The following is an 18979-nucleotide window of genomic DNA, read 5'->3' on the forward strand; positions in this document are numbered from 1 at the left end:
GGGCGCGCGCGTGCGCAGGCGTTGCGCGGAGGGACTAGGCAGAGCCACGGAACCACCGCCAAGTCCGGTCTTGGTCCACGCCGCCCATCGCGCCGCCCGCCTGCCCCGCGTCCGCCGCCACCGCCATGGGAGTACAGGTGGAGACCATCTCTCCCGGAGACGGTGAGTAGGCGCGCCCGGCGATCCTGGGAGCTCCGCTGCCGCGCGCATCCGCTCACCCGTCTGTCTGTCTCCTCAGGGCGCACCTTCCCCAAGCGCGGCCAGACCTGCGTGGTGCACTACACAGGTGAGTCGGCGGACCCGCGGGGGTTGGGGGGGCCCTCCCGACCTGGGGGCAGGCTTGGGGCAAAGGCCCGGGGCGTGGCGACGGCGAGGCCCGCGTGGCCTTAGGCTGAGGCCTGGGCGGTGGCAGCGCCCCCGAGGGGGCAGCCTGGGGCCTGCGGTACCGGAGACCGTCTGAGCTGGCGCCTGTGAGCGTTGACTGCGGGCCAGGCGTTATCTCACCCTTCTTCACAACCAGTTCTGTGCCTCAGATGCTCCACTTATGCCCACTGCACAGATGGGGAAAGCGAGGTTTAGGGAGGCGAAGTCACTTGCCCAAGGTCAGACGCTCAGGAATGAGCGGAGCCCGGCCAGGGACCATCAGAAAGGATATGTACCATTTCTGTGTCCCGGTTAACACCCTATTCCCCCTTCCGGCCCTCCCTTCGATGGAGATAAGAAGGGCGAGGTACTTCCCAGTCTGCGGAGCTGCCTCTTTCCCAGTGAAGTCGGGCTTCGTCCCTACACTGCGGGTGGAGAAACGTCCCAGTACTTAAGTCATTGGTTTGGTTCTGCTTGGCCTTGGAGGAACTAGATCTGCACGATCTTTTTCCTCTTTTTACTTTTGAGCCACTTACACATCCAGGCCTCAATGGCAGTGATGGCTCAGGCTGACAGAACATGTAATTTAGTCCTCCAACTCTTCTAGGATTAGAGACTTTTCTCATCCCCATTTTTAAGATAAGGAAACTGAGACCCAGTTAGGATAACAAACGGTAATGTAAGCCAAAGGAAATTGTAACGTCAGCCGGAATTCAGACATCAGAGTCTCAGAGTCGTGTGTCTTGAGACCATCTTTTTACTCCATGCCCTTACAAGGTCCTTCTGCTTTGTATTGAGGAGGGGGTGGGGAGATTGAGAGGGCGGAGACTCCATGTGCCCTTTCTCTTTCCCACCCTTTCCTCTTCCTTTTCCTCCTTCCTCTGTTTCTTTTCCTTCCCTCCCTTCTCTTCCTTCTCCTCCTCCTGGGTAGTAGGCTGTAGGAATTTCTGACCAACCTGCTCAGGGATAAGCACTCCCCTTCACTCCCAAATCATGGAGAGAGTAGTCCGCTGTTGAGGCAAATGACTTTCATTGGGAAGGGTATAAGGCAACTAACATCCACCCATATTCTTTTTATGTTTCTGGCTCTTATTTATCTGGCCCTTCCTTCTCCATGGGTAGAAATGGGGGCAGAGGGTAGAAGGAGTTAAGAACTAGAACCTTTAAAAAAGACTACTGAGGAGGAGGAGGTTTTGAAACCTATCTTGGTAGGGAAGAGTCTCATGCCTGTGAACAAAACTGGAACGTGGTTCTGAGATTTTAAATGACTGTCTTTGTAAGCCACGGTCAGCATCTGAACCCAAGAGGTCTAGTCATTTTGGAGGAAAGCTTGTCAGTTTGATTGTTTTTTGATCACTGGGATGAGAAGAGTAACCATTGCCTTTTATATTGCTGGAGTGAGTGGGCAGTTCATTGACTTCCCACAGCCAACTGTGCGGAGACTGGGATTCAAGTGATGAGGTGACATCTGCCCCCATACCCCGCCCTACAGTTTGTAAGTAGCCACAAGTGGGCTGCATCTGTCCCACCCCTCGTCCTTGGCTTACCCATTTTTCGGTGCTGATGGCAGGACTGGACACTAGCATGTAGGCAGAACCACATTTCACCATGCCTCTTGATGAAATGTCCCCACACAGCATGTCTGGAGCCTTTCTTTAAGAGAACAGATGGTCGTGGGACCCAGAACACCATCAGGGCTCCTATTGCCTCTTCTCCAAGTCTGTGTTTTCCTTGAGGGTGGCACTCACCCACACATTCCCAGAACAGCAGCAGGACCCTGGCGTGCATTAGGACAAAAGCTTTCTTTTAAATTTCATTTTCGATAAGCCCTACAAAGATGCCATAGTGAGAAGTCATCTCTGCCTCATGCTCACAGAATAGGCTGTTCTCGGGCAGATAGCTTTGTTCCTGTGGGGCTTTGCCACCAGCCTCCCAGGAAGAACCTGTTTGAGACCTGTGGGGGTGTGCAAGGAATGGGTAAGGCGCTTTGAGATTTCATCTGTAACAGTTACAGCTTTTAAGCAACCGGCTTTGAAGAATCCATCTTGAGGGAACATGATGGGGGCGAGGATCATAAGATTTGAGGGTCTTCAAAGCCAAGAAGTCCACTGTGTCTTATGAAGGGAGAAGAAATTCTCACGATGCCCCTAGTTTTCATCTCTGCTTTTCTTTACCTTGCTGCCTCGGTAGTTTCCTATTACAGTTTGCTCCTCCCAAGTGGTGGATGGGGGAAGTCCCTTGTGTGCCCTCCCACTCTCCTCCCTCCTTACCCCCATGCCCAGTTTCTATGTCTCCTGTTGGATATCTAGCTCAGATTGCCTGCTGTGTGACTCCTATGATTACAGTTCCTAAGAGGAAGAATCTAATTGACCCAGGTTCAGAAGGTCAGGTGAACACTCTTAGTCCAGTCTACTACTGCTGATTTGGGGACAGGTCCAAAGAAACAGAGAAAGTAAGGTACTTGCCAGAATCCCCTCTCAGCCACTTGTGATATGCATAGCACAGACTGACTTTTAACCACAGGGGTGTTTTAAATGCTATTGGTGTCTGCCAGTGGTAGCCCTGATGCTACTCTCAGGGCTCCCCTGGTTCCTTCTGTGTGGCCTCTAGCAGAGCACAGCATGAACATGGCCTCAGAGAAAGGCTTTTGCCACCTCTTTGTGGTACCAGAAGGGAAAATGAAAACTTGACTGTCAGCAGCCAAGCACCTCCTAGCGGCATGACAGGCATAGAGGTGGGAGGAAGAAGGTGGAAAGATAACCTGGCAGATATGTGCCTTGAGGAGCAAGTGGATTCTCACAGCTCTACCCTTGCCTCCAGTAGCTTTGTCATCTTGATCTTTGAGTTTGTCCTGACACAGAACTAGGCGTACATTCCTTTTACTCACATCAGCAAGCAAGTCACGTGCCTGCCATTGTCAGAGCAGCCTCAGGTGGGTTGAAGGAATTCTTTTTTTATCCTCTTAAATAGTAGTTGACATCTTGTACTTGGGATCAGGTTTGTCAGTAGCCTGGCTTCTAACTGAGAAAAACCAAGGGTTCCTAAACCCCATTTCAGGAGACCCACTTGGCAGCTGAACTCCCAGGGCAGGTGTAGCCACTTGCCCACAGCACCCACTCCAGCCTCTTGCTTTTCTTTAGCCTCTGACTCCCCTCTCCTCTGTTTTATCCCATCCACTCCCCTGCTGAGTGTTTCTTGGCTGATGATCTGATGTCTGGAGGAAGGCTCACCCCCAACAGACTCCTCAGATGGCTTCCCCGTGCCATCTTCAGGTAGATGGCTGTAACTGGGCTGGGCTGCAACAGGACCCTTCCTATAGCAGATGTTTATTGAGCAACAGCAACAAGCCAAGCATTAAGGACATGGCCAGTGAACTAAATAGACAAAGATCTGGTGAGGCTTATCTTGGGTGACAGGACTGATAGCATGAGGTTGTGAGAAGCACTGTAGAGAGATTAAAGCACGGTGAGGGTGTGTGGGGGCGTGGCTTCTTTTAGTGAGGGTGATTGGAAAAGGCTTCTGACAAAATGACATTTTAATATTTACCCAAAGGAAGTTGTGGAGTGAGTGTCTAGGGGAAGAGTATTCTAGGCAGAGAGAAGAGCTAGTGCAGAGGCCCTGAGGTTGGCGCATGCTTGGTGTATTAGAGGAACAGCAAGAAGACCAGTGTGGCTGGAATGGATTGTATGAGGGGGAAAGTGGTAAGAGATGAGGTGATGGTGGAGCCTTGGAATTCCCCGTGTATGGGAACATTGGCTTTCTTTCTGAATAAGGTGGGATCGTTTGAGATGACTAGGGTTTTAACGGGCCCCCTCTCTTCTGGCTACTATGTGGACCTTGAACTGTTGGGGGCAAGGGCAGAAACAGGTCCCTAGTTGTATCAGGGTGTGTAGTGTGCACCAACCCGGGCAAATGGGCAGAGGTGGTGCCCGGTGGACATGATCCCCAAGGATGTGGGTCCTTTGCTGGATTTACATCTTGCCTCTGCCACATAACATGTTGAAAGCTTGGGCAAATTGTCCCACTTTTCTCAGCTTCTGGGTGCCATCTGTAAAATGGGAGTGACAACACCCACTGAGGAGTTGCTGGGGCAAGTGCATTCTGTAAGGGGCAGCAGCGACAGTGATGCTGTTTTAAGGCTCCCTGTGTCCCAGGTATTGGGTGATGTATTCCTCCTGGTCCTCCATCCAGCTGGGACTGCCTGTGATGTCTAGAGTGGAAGAAAGGCAGAGCTCTGGTTTCATCACTGCAGCTCCTGGAGTGGCCCAAATGTACATGCAGTTTTAGGATCAGTGGAGGTAGATGGGCAGAAACCTCACCCTCTTTTTATTTTACAGATGGGAAAATAGGCACCTATAAAAAAAGAAATGAATCTGAGCTAAGATTCATCATAAAACAGGCCTACGCATTGCCTACAGCTTATATTGGCTTTTAAGAAAGCTGCAGTCGTTTTCTTATATTTGAGAAGCAAGGGAGGTTTTTAGTGTTACTTGTTTCTTGTGGGTATGAGAGGGGCAGGGTTGGGCTGTGCTAGTGTGGCCATGTGAACAAGTTAAGGTGTCAGTCCTTTTCTTCAGGTTTTCTTAACATCGTGGGATTTTAACATTTTGAAAATAGATCTTGCTATGGAAACATTTTTCTTTTCCTCTAGGATTGTGATCACCAAAGTACAGATCTCATAGGTGCCATTGTTCTCTCCTTCCACAGGCAAGAGTGGAAGGCTCACTTGTCTTAAATTAGCCAAAGGCCGCACAGCATCCTTGTGTGTATGCACGACTCTTATTTGTGAAGTTTTCAGACATAGGGAAAATCAAAGTAGAACAATAAATACCCATGTTCCCACCACCTAGAGTCCACGATGGTTGACATTTTGTTATCTTGATAATTTCTGTTTACTTACAGAATATATATAGCTGTAATCTATGTTTTGGGTTGAGGGGGATGCTGAGCCATTAAAGTTGCAGACATCGGTGACACTCTACCTCTACATACTTGAGCATGCTCTAAGAATGAGAATATTCTTCTTACCTCCTACTGGTCACATCTAAGAAAATTGGAAATGATTCAGTAGTATCTAATCCCAAATTCATATCGAAACTACCCCGGTTGTCTTTAAAGTGTTTTTTAATAGCCTTTTTATTTTTTAATACAATTCAGCTGAGGTTTATACATTACAGTTGGATATCATGTCCATAGAATCAATCCAGAAGAGTCTTCACATTGATTTTTTTCTTAATAACCTTGGTTTTTCATATAGAGCAGATTTGTTATCTTACAGACTACCCCACACGTGTCTTATTGTTTTCTCCTGGTGTAGTCTAACTCTTACCACCCTGATTTCCTATAAACTGGAAGTCGGAGTGTCTGGATAGTTTCTGGTTAAACATTTCAGTGTGAAGACTTCATACATGCTGCTGTGTACTTCGTACTCAGCACCTCGTAGGGAACATCACTATTTGTGATGCTAAATTTGATCTTTTTTTTGTAAAGGTACATTTTCCCCTTTGCAATGAGCAGATCTTTGGGGTAGTTGCAGATCCTGCAGATACCCTCCTCCTCATCAGCCTCTCCCTTACTAGTATTTACACCAAGGATAATTTGTACCCAAAGAAATTATTTCCAAAGTGGTGATTTTAAAATTCTTTTGTACTATCTACATTATTTAGCTGCCATTCTATAAAATAGGGTAAAGCTTAATTCTTTTCCTTTAATTACCAATTTTTAAAGGGAAGAGTTGGTTTTATAGTCATCCTAGTGGCAGCAAGTGACTTCTCGGCTCCAGTCTCCTTTTTTTGTTTTTAGTATACTATGAACTCATCAATTTTACTTAGGGCCTTTAAAATCATTGATATTCATTATTTTTTTTGATCCTCACAGTGTCCCAAATTTGGCCAGTAGGAGCCCCTTCAAGCTGGCTCTAGTACCTATTTGACACATTCCTACTGTTCCTGAATAACTTCTTGGTTTCACTGCTCTGGTTGTGGCATCAGTCATCGAACCAGAGGGCTCTGGTTCCTTTCAGTGGGTCTCAGACTTTTGTTTTCATTAACAGCTTTATTATAACATATATAAAAATTTACCGATTTACCCATAGGCTTTATAACTTGAACATTTTGGGGGGTTAGAAACTGATTATTGTGAAGTGCTAATGGGTTCATCATATCTGTAAACTGTGGAATCATTTGTCTGCCTTCAGGTTTTTTCTAAAAATGGTATTGTTACTTGCTGTTTCCCATGGAAAAGGCCAGGGGTATTTTGGATAACTTAGGCATGTACTATCCAGTTCTCCCTTTGATGCTCATGGCAATGTTTGCTTGTTTTTATTTCTATTTTTCTTCTGCTTTTTTTTTTTTTTTGGTCTGCTAAGGCACTGAACTGAGTCCTCGCATTCCTCCGGCCACCCCACTTTAACTTGGGCCAGGTAAATTCTAGCAGTGCGAAAAGGTGGAGGAGGAAAGGGAGAGAGTGAAAGAAATAATCAGCTCTCGATCTCTGCTGTCTCTGCTCTCCTTGCCTTTTACTCTTCCCTTCCCAGTAGTTCACACCACCCTGGCCTGCATGCAGTTCCTCAAACACCCCAAGCCTTCCCCCCAGGAAGGTCTCTACCCCTCTGTTTAGGTGCCACCACACTGCCCCCACTCCCCACCACAAGCAGGCTGTTATCACAGCTTAAATTATGCCCCCTTAGGGTGTCTTCTCTGATCCTTGGCTGTAGTGGTTGTTCACACATGCGCGTGCACGCACACACACACACCTCTACCTCTGATTCTCCAACAAGGCACCCATCCATCTCCTTCTTAGCCTTCCTCACAGTCAGACTGTGCATAGTTATATCTCCTCTTTCCCCAGTAGACTGTGGGCTCCAGGAGGCCAGATCCACACTGGTGGTGTCCTCCACGGTCTCTCCCCATCAGTGCCTGGCATGGAGTGGGGTACTCAGTAACTGCTTGAATGAGTGGTCAGTTAAGATCTGGCATTAGACTCTAGCTGCAGTGGGGAAAGCCCACACTCCTGTTATGATTGGTATAATATTTCTATTTCCTTTAGATTAGGATAAGAAAAAGAACATTTACAACATTTTAAATTTTGCCCAGTCCCTATGGATTGATAAAATCGTGACCATTCCTACCTTTTTACACCCATTGCACAAAGGTCAGCACACCAGACTCTTCAATGTGTTAAGAGCTGGGGGAAAGCCTCGGCCTTGCCCCTGAGGTGCTTACCTTGTAGGGAGTGCCTTCTCTTGTGCTCAGTGTTACAAGAGGAGTGCCTTGAGCAGCCCACACCTGGGGCTAGAAGTGCTAAGTGGTCTTGAATGTGTATGGCTCAGTCGGGCAAGAAAGGGCTTGCCAAGCGTATGCAAAGGCCTGAAGTGGGGGAAAGGTGCCTTTGGTTTTCTATAAGTACTTATTGACTATCTATTATGTATAAGGTGCTGTCCTCGGTACTGAGAATATGCAAGTGAAAAAGGCAAGGTGTCTATCATCATAGATTTATACTGGAATGGGAAAGACAGATAACAGATATGGTTAATAAGCAAAAATATATTATACATTAGCATTAGTAAGTGCTAACTAAAGGAGGGGACAAGAGAAGGTTGAGATTTTAGATCAGCGAAAGCCTCAATGAGAAAGTGACATTTGAATAAAGGTCTGAAGGAGGTAAAGGAGTAATCCATGTGACTATCTGGGTAAGAGCACTTTAGGCTGAGGAAACAGCAAAGACAAAGGCCCTGGGGTGGGAGTATCCTGCATTTGAATACAGAACAGAAGGAAACAATGTTTCTGGAGTGGAGAAGTATAAGAGTAATCAGATGAAGTCAGAGAGATGGCACTGCAAGGTGGCAGCTCTCACAGGGCCCTGTAGGCCATGTTACAGACTTCTGCTTCTGTTCTGAGTGAGATGGGAGTCATGGGAGGATTTTGAGCAGAAGAGTAATAGGGTCTGAATTGTATTTTAAAACAATGTCCCTCTGGCTACCATGTCAAGTTGAAACTGTAGGAGAGCAAAGGCAGAAGCTGGGAAACCAGGGAGGAAATTAGTATAATAATCTGAAGCCAAGCTCCAGAACTCATGCTTTTAGCCATTGTACCCTATAACCTTCTGCCTCTGTGTCTGCTGGAAAACTGAAAGAGGAAAGCTAAAGATCATACGTATTTCTACCATTTTCAGATAGCCACCATTAAACAGTGTGTTTCCTTGTGTGCACCCACATACAAACACCATAAGACATAAAGCGGTAGTCTCTTATTTATATTATGATAAGTGGAAAATGGAAAAGTGTGTCCAGAAGGACACGCACTCTGGTTTGTGTTATGGGGTCCTGCGTGTTCTTCCCCTCACAGGTCCTCCTTTGAAAATACACTTTTGGTCATAGAATCTCAAGAAATTTTAGCTGAAGGTTGCAAGCATTTCCAGATGGGAAATATTCTTGCACTCAGTTTATGTGATGGAGAGGAATAAGCTGGTTTTCTCTTTGGGTAGGCACTCGACCTTTGATCATGCCATGTGTGGACTCTCAGAGCTCTGATTCAGGAAGTTTGCCCTGTGAATGCAACCTCAGAGGCCCAGGCATAGGATGAGACATGAGCTTTGAGTTAATACCTCTTAGCAACCTCAGTTCGTAAAATCTCTTTTCACTCATCACGATTGGGACAAGTGGATAGTTGGCATGTTAATCCTAAGTGGCATGGCTTCCGTAAATATTTTATTTCAAATCCAAACAAATCATTGGCTAAAGGGCCATATCTTTCTTTTAGGATGGCTCTTCTGGTGGAGTTTCTCATCAAGGTTCTTGCAAAACCTAATTTTGGCTTTTAAAGTTATGAGATCATTTGAATGCCAAGCCTTTCTAGATTTTTAAGATTTTTTTCTCCAAACATACATTAGTCTCACCCACACACAGTCATTTGTCAGCAATATTTTTTAGTGACTTGCCTTTATTGAGCCTTTCCAAGCAGTCACACTCACATGTCATTTGTTTACGTGCTATTTAATTACGTTATCAATACTTAGTAAGTAAAACTGACATAAATAGATTTGGGAATAAACACAGCTGACAGACGCTTGAAAAGCGTAAAACACATAGGAAAGGAGTGAAGATGAGCTAGAGACTGGGGCATGAAGGAGCTTTCACCATGCTGGGGCAGGCTGTGGTTCTTATAAGAGTCTCTGCCGAGGCAATAAAGTAAAAAGTGTTTGAGAGAGCTTCTGCATACAGTAAGGAAGGGGAACAGCTAATCTTAATTTAAACCTAGGTCAGTATATCCATCTGGGAATGTTCCAAGTGGCTTCAGATGCAGATTTGTAGAAAAATTGATGACTTTGATTTTGGATTTCCCACCTCTGCTCAACCATTGCACTTTTGTACTTAAGAAATTACCTGTTGAATTGAAAGTAGAAATCCTTTCTCTCCCAACTGTAAATGGCAAGAGCTTTATATTGTTTTGAGAGTTTAGAGTTTAGGACATCTTTTTTTTTTTATTGTCATTGTTCGATTTAGTTATTAGTTTTTTGTTTTAATCTTAAATCTTTGCATATTTTGGACCCAGTAAAATGCTGCCTATGAAAACCACCTGCAAAGATTCATCAGCAACTGAAAATCACATTGTGAGTCATGAGCTGTAACTACAGGTGTTAAAGCCATAACTACAGGTGCCTTCTTCAGTCATCTTCCCTTACCCAGTTGGGGATATGTGGCAATCTGCCTTCCACAAAGCAGAAAGCACTAGAAGTGCCTCCATTTCTGTTGGCTTATTAGCAAAATAATAACCCAGTTGTCCTCTTAAATCTTCAAATCCTGGCCTTGGGTCTTAACCACTGCTTCTGTGACTTGAATCAGGCACCAGCAACACAGTCCTGGGGCACTTTGCTTAGGGTCTGCTGGTCAAGTCTGCCTCTGCTGGTTCCTTCTGAGCAAGAGCCCTTTCAAACAGACGAGCAGCAGGGAAAAACAGCCTGCCCATGGGGAGATGAACTCAAGACTCTTCCCCACGCCCTTCTTTTCTTTTCTGTTTTTTTAAGCCCTCCTGCTCTCTCTCCAAGGATTTGGGTCTGGTTCTGCCCCAAAAAGAACAGCTAAGCAGTTTGAGAGGAGACTCAAGTAAAGGTGACATTAACTGCCTTGCAGCCAGGGGCTGCTTTAACAGCTCCTCATGCAACTATAGCTTTCGCTCCTTTCATGGTCTTGTGCTTTTAACTAGGGACCCCCAAATTTTCACATTTTTCTCACTGATTAGTAATTTAAAGTTGCTAAAAGTAAAAACTGCCATTCTGGGATTACTCCTCAGATTCTTCCTACCATATAGGGAAGAGGTCTAAATATGGAAGCCTCGTGCTTGCCTTACTGGTTCTTAAAAATCGTGCAAGTGAAGCAAATTTGAAAGTGCTCATGAGTGCCAGCGTTGTGAGTGCCAGGGATTGAGCTGAGTACTACAGGGACATAGAACTCTGAATCCAGGTCTGGGACCTCGAGACAGTTCTTGAAATCAAGAATGTGGAGCTATCCCAGGCAGATTCTGGGTAACAAGGTATATAGGTTTGCGTGTAGTCAGAAACGAAATCAGTCAGTTCTGCAAATAGAAGATCCTGCTGGTGGTGATTTCATTGCATAGCCTTCGGAGCTTAAAGAGTGTCAGCTGTCATGTCTGCATTGTAACCTCAGTTGCCTTGCTCAGCAGAGCATGCTTTCTCTAGGAAGTTATGGCACGAACCTGGCAGGTGGTTTCACTGTTGAAGGTCCTGGCACAGAGATGTCCAGAGTTAGAATGGGAGCAGCTGCTGAGACCTGACTTGCTGCCCACTTTACCTGCTCCTTCCCCAAATAGAGGAAGCACCTTGCCAACTATTGGTGGATTCAGTGTAGTAGGTAAACATGTAGGATTTTGGTACATCTCACTTTTTTTTATATTTTTTTAAAAGTTTTATAAAGGAATAATTGACATCCAGTAAACTGCTCATATTTAATTATACAATTTTATAAGTTTTTGATACGTTTCTTTGTTATTCTTTGAAATCTCCCCTTCTTCCCATCTCCAAAAACCTCTCATGTCTTTTTCTGTCAAAATAGATTAGTTTGCATTTTCCAAAGCTTTATATAAATGGAATCATACAGTATGTACTCTTTTAATTTTTCAATTACAATTGATGTTTAATATTATATTAGTTTCAGGTATTAGTATGTACTCTTTTTGTCTGCCTTTCTCTTGGCATAATTACTTTGAGATTATTGTCATTCCAGGTATCAATAGTTCATTCCTTTTTATTACTGAATAGTTTTTTGTTGGATGGATATACTTATTTATCCATTCACCAGTTGGCAGATGTTTGGGTCGTTCCAGTTTTTGGCTATTATAAGTAAGTCTGCTGTGAACGTTTGTATATACGTCTTTTTGTATGGACATAGGCTATCATTTCTCTTGGATAAATATCCAGGAGTAGAATGGCTGGGTCATGTGGGAGGTGTATGTACAACTTGAACTGCCAAGCTATTTTCCAAAGTGATTATTCCATTATATGTTCCTACCATCAGTGTATGACAATTCCATTTCCTCCACATCCTCATCAATACATGATATGACCAGTCTTTTTCATTGTACTCATTCTAATCGGTAGTAGTCGTGTTTCTTAATGGTAATAATTTGCATTTTTGTAATTACTAATAATGTTAAGCATTTTTCGTGTGCTTACTTGCCTTCTGTATATCTTTTTCAGTGAAGTATCTGTTCAGACTTTTTGTCCTATCTAAATAGAGTTGTTTGTTGTTTATGATTGAGTTTTTAGAGCTCTTTATATATTCTGGACACAAGTCCTTCATCAGATAATATGGTTTGCAAAGATTTTCTTCCAGTCTGTGGTTTCATTCTGCATTCTTTTAAAAGTATCTTTTAAAGAGCAGAAGTTTTTAATTTTGATGAAGTTCAATTTATACTTTTATGGATTATGCTTTTTGGCTTCATATCTAAGAAATTTTTCCTACACCTCAGTCACAAAAATTATTTCCTTATGTTTTCTTCTAGAAGTTTTGTAGGTTTCTTGTTTGTATTTAGGTCCGTTATCCATTTTGAGTTGATACTGATAATGATGTGAAGTATAGATCCAGGTTTTTCCTTTTTGCCTATGGATATCTAGTTCAAGTCCAGTGACTTTTTCATCTCAGACATTGTAGTTTTCATCTCTGGAAGTTTAATTTGAATCTTACTGTTCCTCTCTTTTAATTCTAACATCTGTGCCAGTTCTGGATTGGTTTCAGTTGATTGATTAGTCTCCTCATTGTGGGTCATGTTCTCCTGATTCTGCACACTTGGTAATCTTTGGATGTGGCACTTGTGAATTTTACCTTTTGGGGTGCTGGATATTTTTATTTCTATAAATAATCTTGAGCTTTGTACTGGGAAGCATTTAAGTTACTTAGAATCAGTTTGGTCCTTTTGGGTCTCGCTTTTATGATTTGTTTGGTGGGTGCTCACTAATAGGGCTGACTATTCCCCACTACTTAGGCGAGATCTTCTTGGGTACCCTACCCAGTGCCTCATGAACCCTGATTTTCTCTTGTCTTGTTAGTGGGAAGCCTTTTGGATGGTTCTTTTCCTGGCCCGAGTAGTTTCCTCCAATATGCGCATTGATTAATACTCTGTTGAATACTTACAGGGGACCCTCTGCAAATCTCTAGGGATTTCTTTATAACTCTCTCCTCCCTGGTATGTGTCCTGTGGACTCAAGCTGCATTGTGCTCCATCCCTATTCTCCCTCCCTGGAAACTCCCAAGGATGTAGGCTGGGGCAGTCACAGGACTCACCTTGTTAGTTTCCCATTCCTCAGGGATCACTGTCCTTCATTGTGATGTCCAATGTCTTCACTGCAACCTCCAGTGTCTTAAAAAACATTGTTTCAGCTATTATCTGGGTTGTTTGTTTTGTTTTCATTTGGATTTTTTGTTTTTTGTTTTGTTTTGTTTTGTTTTGGGCTGTTTAGGTGGGAGAGTAAATCTGATCCCTTTTCCTCCATCTTGGCCAAAACTGGGACCTGTTTTGATGTCACAGCTTCTCTTACATTCTGCATTCAACACTGACCCAGCCTCATTCCCACTCCATATGCACATTCATTTCTGCTTCTTAACAGGCACTGCTTCCCCTTCTCTTGCATCAGCTCCTCCCCCAGTGACAGCTTACAGCCTTACATAAAATGGTCTGTGCCTCCTCTTTAGGGGAAAGCCCTCCTCCTAGCCCCGCCTTGCCCCTATAGTTTGTACCAGTTGTGTGACATTCTGCTCAGCTCTGGGGATATTTTTACCTTTTAGACTTAGATTATAGGAAATCCCCTTCTCAGGCCTAAGGGACCCCCACCGTTACCAACACCACCACCAACCCTTCCCTGTGAAGATTTCTCCTCCTAGGAAGTAGGTGAGGTTGACACTTGGTAACTGGTCTGAAGTTCTGGAGGAAGGCTCATGTCCTCTTCTCAGGGACAACAGCTCTTCTGGAATAGGGTAGGAGAATGAGATCCTCAGTGAAGCTCCTGCTCAAAGCCCCTCTACTCAGAAATCCTACTTCTTGGATTTATGGGGTTTTTAAATAATAGGAAGAGGCTTCACCCCTCAGTGTCCCAGAAGAGCTTAAGAGAGCTGGAGTTAGGACATTCTCCCAGACCCACGGTCTCTTCGTTGAAGAGCATCCAGATTTCCAGGCTGGCTCAGAAGCAAGTAGAGGCTGCTGGGTCCAACCTTGTGCTCTCGGCCGGATACCAGTCAGACCATAAAGCATCTCACCTTCAGGCAAAGCGAGATGGATTTGTTTAACTTCTGGAGGTTGCTTGGTAATGTATTTGATCAGGAACAAAAGGAGAGTATAGGGAATATCTCAGTACTCTGTGGTTTTTCATTGCAGTCAAATACCGTCTTGCCCTAGTAGCAGGTATGTTCAGATTTGGCAGGAAATGGGATAATTCTCTGTAGGTATACTGTATTTTAAAACTTGGAGTTGCAACACATTAGTATATCATGAGATAAATTTAGGAGTCACAATCAGCATTATTTTTAAAAATGAGAAGTGTGTCCCATATAGCAGCAGTACCTAACCTTTTTGACACCAGGGACTGGTGCTCCTATGAGAATCTAATGCCCGATGATCTGAGGTGGAGCTGAGTGATGATGCTAGCACTGCAGAGCAGTTGCAAATCCAGATGAAGCTTCACTCACCAGCCCATCGCTCACCTCCTACTGTGCAGCCCAGTCCTAACAGGCCAGGGACCAGTACTCTCCACGGCCTGGGGGTTGGGGACCCTTGCCATATAGTAACGTTACGTGTAAATTTTGTTTTGATTATACACGTTATGTGTGTACTAGGTCCTGACAACACTCTAGTCTGTCGTCAAAATCAGTGATTGCTCTCTGTGGTGTGGGTTGAGTTCCATTTTTGTTACTCCTATCGTGGCAGTGCTACAGAGAGATAAATGTCAGGTAAAGATTTACCTCATACCAATTAGGTTACTTTCATCTGCAAGTAACTGAAAACCTGACTTAAGGCAAAGTAGACTTTTAATCACCTTAGAACACATATCTTGAGGGAGGTGGTTTGGGGCTGGTTCAGATTAATGGGACAACACTCTATGGCACTCCTGACCTTTTCATGGTTACAAAGTGGCTGCCATGGCTCCAGATATCATATCCTCACACAATAACATTCAATGGGAAAGGGGGGCAGGAGCTTTCTTCCTTAATGTATTTTTCTTTGTTATCAACGAGGCAGGCCTTCTCTGCAAGATTCCAGTAGACTTCACAGTTGGTCTGAGTGCCCAAACTGGCCCATGTGCCCACCAACTAACCCTAATATAGGAGAAGGGCATAGATTGATTCTAGCTCATCTACTGGGCCAGAATGTTACTACTCCTGGAAAGTTGATAATCAGTTAGAATGGGAGGGAAGGTGGACATGCTGAGTCTCAGTTTCCAAAAGTCTCAAAATAGGCAGAGCCTGGGTTCCAGGTGCCCCCCTGGGCAGAATTTTCTCTGTGAGTTTAATCCAGCCAGCTATTGCATACAGTCAGGGCTCAGGGGCCAGGGATGACCCTCCCGTCTTTGGCTCTTTCCTAGAGGGGTTCCTCACCATGGCTGCTCAGGAAGCCCCAGGATTCTACTCAAGGTCTGCTGTAAAGAGTGCAGACCAGGAAGAGGCTATTTCTGGTCTTTCTCCTTTGTAGTTCAGTCTCCATTGGGCTAAATAAAGCCTTTAGCTAGAGCCAGACCCCACTGCTCACTGGCTCTGACCTTGAGCAGGTTACTGAACCTGGGAGTTGGTTCCCTTATTTCTGTTAAAAGCCATTTCAGGAGGGTGGGTAAAAAGAAACCCTGCCTGGCCAGAGAAAAGATCTGAGAATTCTAGCTGTTCGTTGCCTGTTCTTACTGTTAAAGCTGAGTTCTGTTGGGTTGGATTCAGTGAATGAAGTAGAGCTCAAAACGGGTGAAAGGGGATGTCTACAGTGAATAATGTGGAGAGTGGAGACCTGTTCTCACAGTTACTCATTTATAGAAAACTATTCAAGTCCTGCCATTTCTCATTTCTTTTATCAGGTAATGATTGTGTTCTGGTAAAGGGATGAGCTTCGTGGACACCCCAACTTGCTAGTTTTCTGGGATGATAGTGCCTGGCTCTGCAATGACTTGGCAGGGGTGGATCCCCATCCTCCTGTCTCCCTCTCCAGCTCCTAGCTCTAGGTCGTACAAGCACCCACTCTGCCCCCAGGACATCTAGCTCCCCTCCTGCTCTGTTAGGACAGCAGTTCCCATTCCTCTCCCTCCCCATTTTCTACTTTGTCAAAGTACAGACAGTCTGATGGCTGCAATAAAGCTCTCAATTGATCTCTGCTTTCCCACCCCACTTACAAGTGTTGACATTTTTTAGATTGAGATTTCCCTCTAAAAAATATGCAACAGAATTCTGTATTTTGCTGGGCCTTCTGAGTGATGCTTAGAACCATGTTTAGGCCCACCCTCAGCCTCCAGTGGAATCAGCTTTATGTTAATTATGTGGCAACAACTGGCTGACTCTTTCCAGGCTGGGATCCTGATAGGAGTGTTTTTAGGATTTCAGTCACATGTATCACAATTGGCTGACACTGACTTCCGGAGAAACCAATGCTGATGGTCTTTTTTGGGTGAGGAGTTGCAGATATCTGTTTCTCTTTTCTCATGGCTCTCACCCTCTGGCATCTCCGTCTCTGGAATTCCCCCTTTTAAAGGAGAGTGCCTCTGTGGTTGTCTGGCTTCTGAGAAACTGGGATAGTAGAATGAACTTAGTTAAAATCTAGCTTTACTATCTCAGCAAGTTGCTTCACTTCTCTCTGCCTCACTTCTCTCACCTGTGAAATGGGGACAGTGCATGGGGAGGACTGAAAAAGTTTATACATGGGAAGTGCCTAACCTGGTCCCTGACTTGGAGTAGAAGCACTGCCCACAGAACTGCTTCCAGAACTGACTAGAGTTGTTAGCAGTTCACCAGTAAGAGGTTTTCTGTGTCTTTTCCAATGCCACTTCTCTAATTCTCCTACACCGATTGATGTCTTAACAATTCAGTTCATTTCTGACACTGCCCAAATTTCTGTAAAATATGACAGGTGAATTGGGAAAGGAATATTGCTTCTTTTACTATATGTGACTTTCAGCCATTTTGTGTGTCTAAAGGGCCCACAGTAAGTTTGGTAGGAAATCCACAGGGTGCTAGAAATTCATGCCAGGAGTGTGTAGACTTCCCCCTTCTCCAAACCAACAGAGGCTCTGGTGGTCCACTTACTGCTTGGAGTCGATGAAGAGCATTCACAAGCCTGGGGTAGAGGGACTACTTCAACTTCTTTGAGGCCCACTCAGGGCACAGGAAATCCTCCCTGGACGCTGCAGTCCCTCCTCAGGCCTAGGATATCCTGCCAGGCCCTTCAGTGCTGGCATCTGGGATTTGCATTCTGCTGCTGGCTTCTGACTTGCCTCGTGTCATTACTCCTTGTTGCTCATGTTACAACTGCCCTTTTTCACAGGGATGCTTGAAGATGGAAAGAAATTTGATTCCTCCCGGGACAGAAACAAGCCCTTTAAGTTTATGCTAGGCAAGCAGGAGGTGATCCGAGGCTGGGAAGAAGGGGTTGCCCAGGTATGCTCTCATTTGTTTTGTTTTGTTTCCTAGCGTCTACCTTTTAAACTATATTTATGGTAGGACATTCGTGTGGTTCAAAAATCAAAAAAGGTGCAAGTGAAAACTTTCACTCCCATCCCACCCTATCTTTCCAATCCCCTGCAAGTAACTCCTGTTATTAATGTTTCTTATGGAATTTCTTTAAGCATATACAAAAACATATGCCTTTTTTTTTTTTTAACTTTTAGACACACACACACATTGTTCTGCACTTGCTTTTTTACTTAATCTATCTTTGACACTTTTATATACCAAGACCAAAAAAAAGAGCTCTCTTAACAGCTGCATAGTGCTTCCTTAGGTGGGTGTACTATACTTTATTTAACCAGTACTCTCGTAATGGACATTTGGGCCATTTTCAGTATTTTGCTCTTCTAAACAGTGCTGCAGTGACTAATCTTGTATGGACTTTATTTTGTATTTGTGCAAGTGTTCCACAAGCAAATTCGCAGTAATGAAGTGAGTGGTTCAGTGGTTGTGTGCACTGTCTTTTGACATATTGCCAAATTGCCATCCATGGGGATTACACTGTGAACTGCCACCAACGGTTGAAGGTGCCTGACTCCGCCAGCACAGTGTGTTGTTAAACTTTTGGCTCCAGGATAGTATAATGAGTGACATATTATCTTGGTGTAGTTTTAATTTGTATTTGTCTTATTATTGACCATGTTGTGTCTGATCATTTCTGAGAGGTCATATTCATGGAGAAAGTCATTTTGTTTGTCTTGAATCTGTTTCTTCACTCTCCCCTCCCCCTTTGTGTAAACAGCTTTTGTTCTGCCAACACTATGAAATTCCCAGTAGACAATAGGAGACCCAGGGTTGCCAAAAATTCAGTTGGATGCTCTCCTTCTATGGAGCCCAGGAATTTTTTCTTGGCACTAACCAGATAAAGGAATGTTTACAGTGGCCTGAGACCCAGGGGGCTTTATAATTAGGCCCTTCATTATGGGTACTTAATTTGTTTCTCTTTCACCAAAGAGAATTGGAGATTTAACCAAAGTGGAGAGAGATTTCTGTCTTTCTCTTTTTCAGAATAGACATGGCTCCACTTCCTCTATAAAATATCACTGATTTATCTCCAAATAAATTGCTTAACTATCAGAAACTATAAGCCATCTCAGCCCCAGGTGTCTGAATTTCTGTCCTTGCAGGGCTCAGGGTTGGCAGTACAAAGAGAGGATCTTTGTGGTTTACTTCCCTTTGGAAACCTTGCCAACTGTACCTTTCTGTCTCATCCTATCCCCCTCCCCCTGTATCTGGCCTGCTCTTGGGTCTGTAGCCCATCCCCCATCTCTTGTGCCAACCATCGTTCACACCACAACTCATCTTCTGTGGCTGTTCCAGCATTGGAACAATAATTGTGTGTTTCAAGAGCCGTAACTGCCACTGAGATAGTGTTATCAGCCTATTTCACTTCCCAGGCTTGGCTAGGCATGA

The 18979-nt window shown here is 44.4% G+C and overlaps 1 protein-coding gene across 2 annotated transcripts in view; it reads left to right on the forward strand.

Annotated features, from left to right (window-relative positions):
• FKBP1A (FKBP prolyl isomerase 1A) overlaps positions 1 to 18979 on the forward strand; it is a 30451-nt gene continuing 11472 nt past the window's right edge. The window contains exons 1-3 of one of the 2 annotated variants that reach the window (XM_039863930.1): positions 1 to 162; positions 239 to 286; positions 17385 to 17497. In XM_039863930.1, the coding sequence (XP_039719864.1) occupies positions 126 to 162; positions 239 to 286; positions 17385 to 17497 (198 nt within the window). In that variant the 5' untranslated portion in view covers positions 1 to 125. The remainder of the gene's footprint in view (positions 163 to 238; positions 287 to 17384; positions 17498 to 18979) is intronic. The other variant, XM_039863929.1, reaches the window with a different exon arrangement.

Source organism: Pteropus medius, unplaced genomic scaffold (genome assembly GCF_902729225.1).
Source record: "Pteropus medius unplaced genomic scaffold, Ma_sr-lr_union100, whole genome shotgun sequence".
Taxonomy (NCBI): Eukaryota; Metazoa; Chordata; class Mammalia; order Chiroptera; family Pteropodidae; genus Pteropus; species Pteropus medius.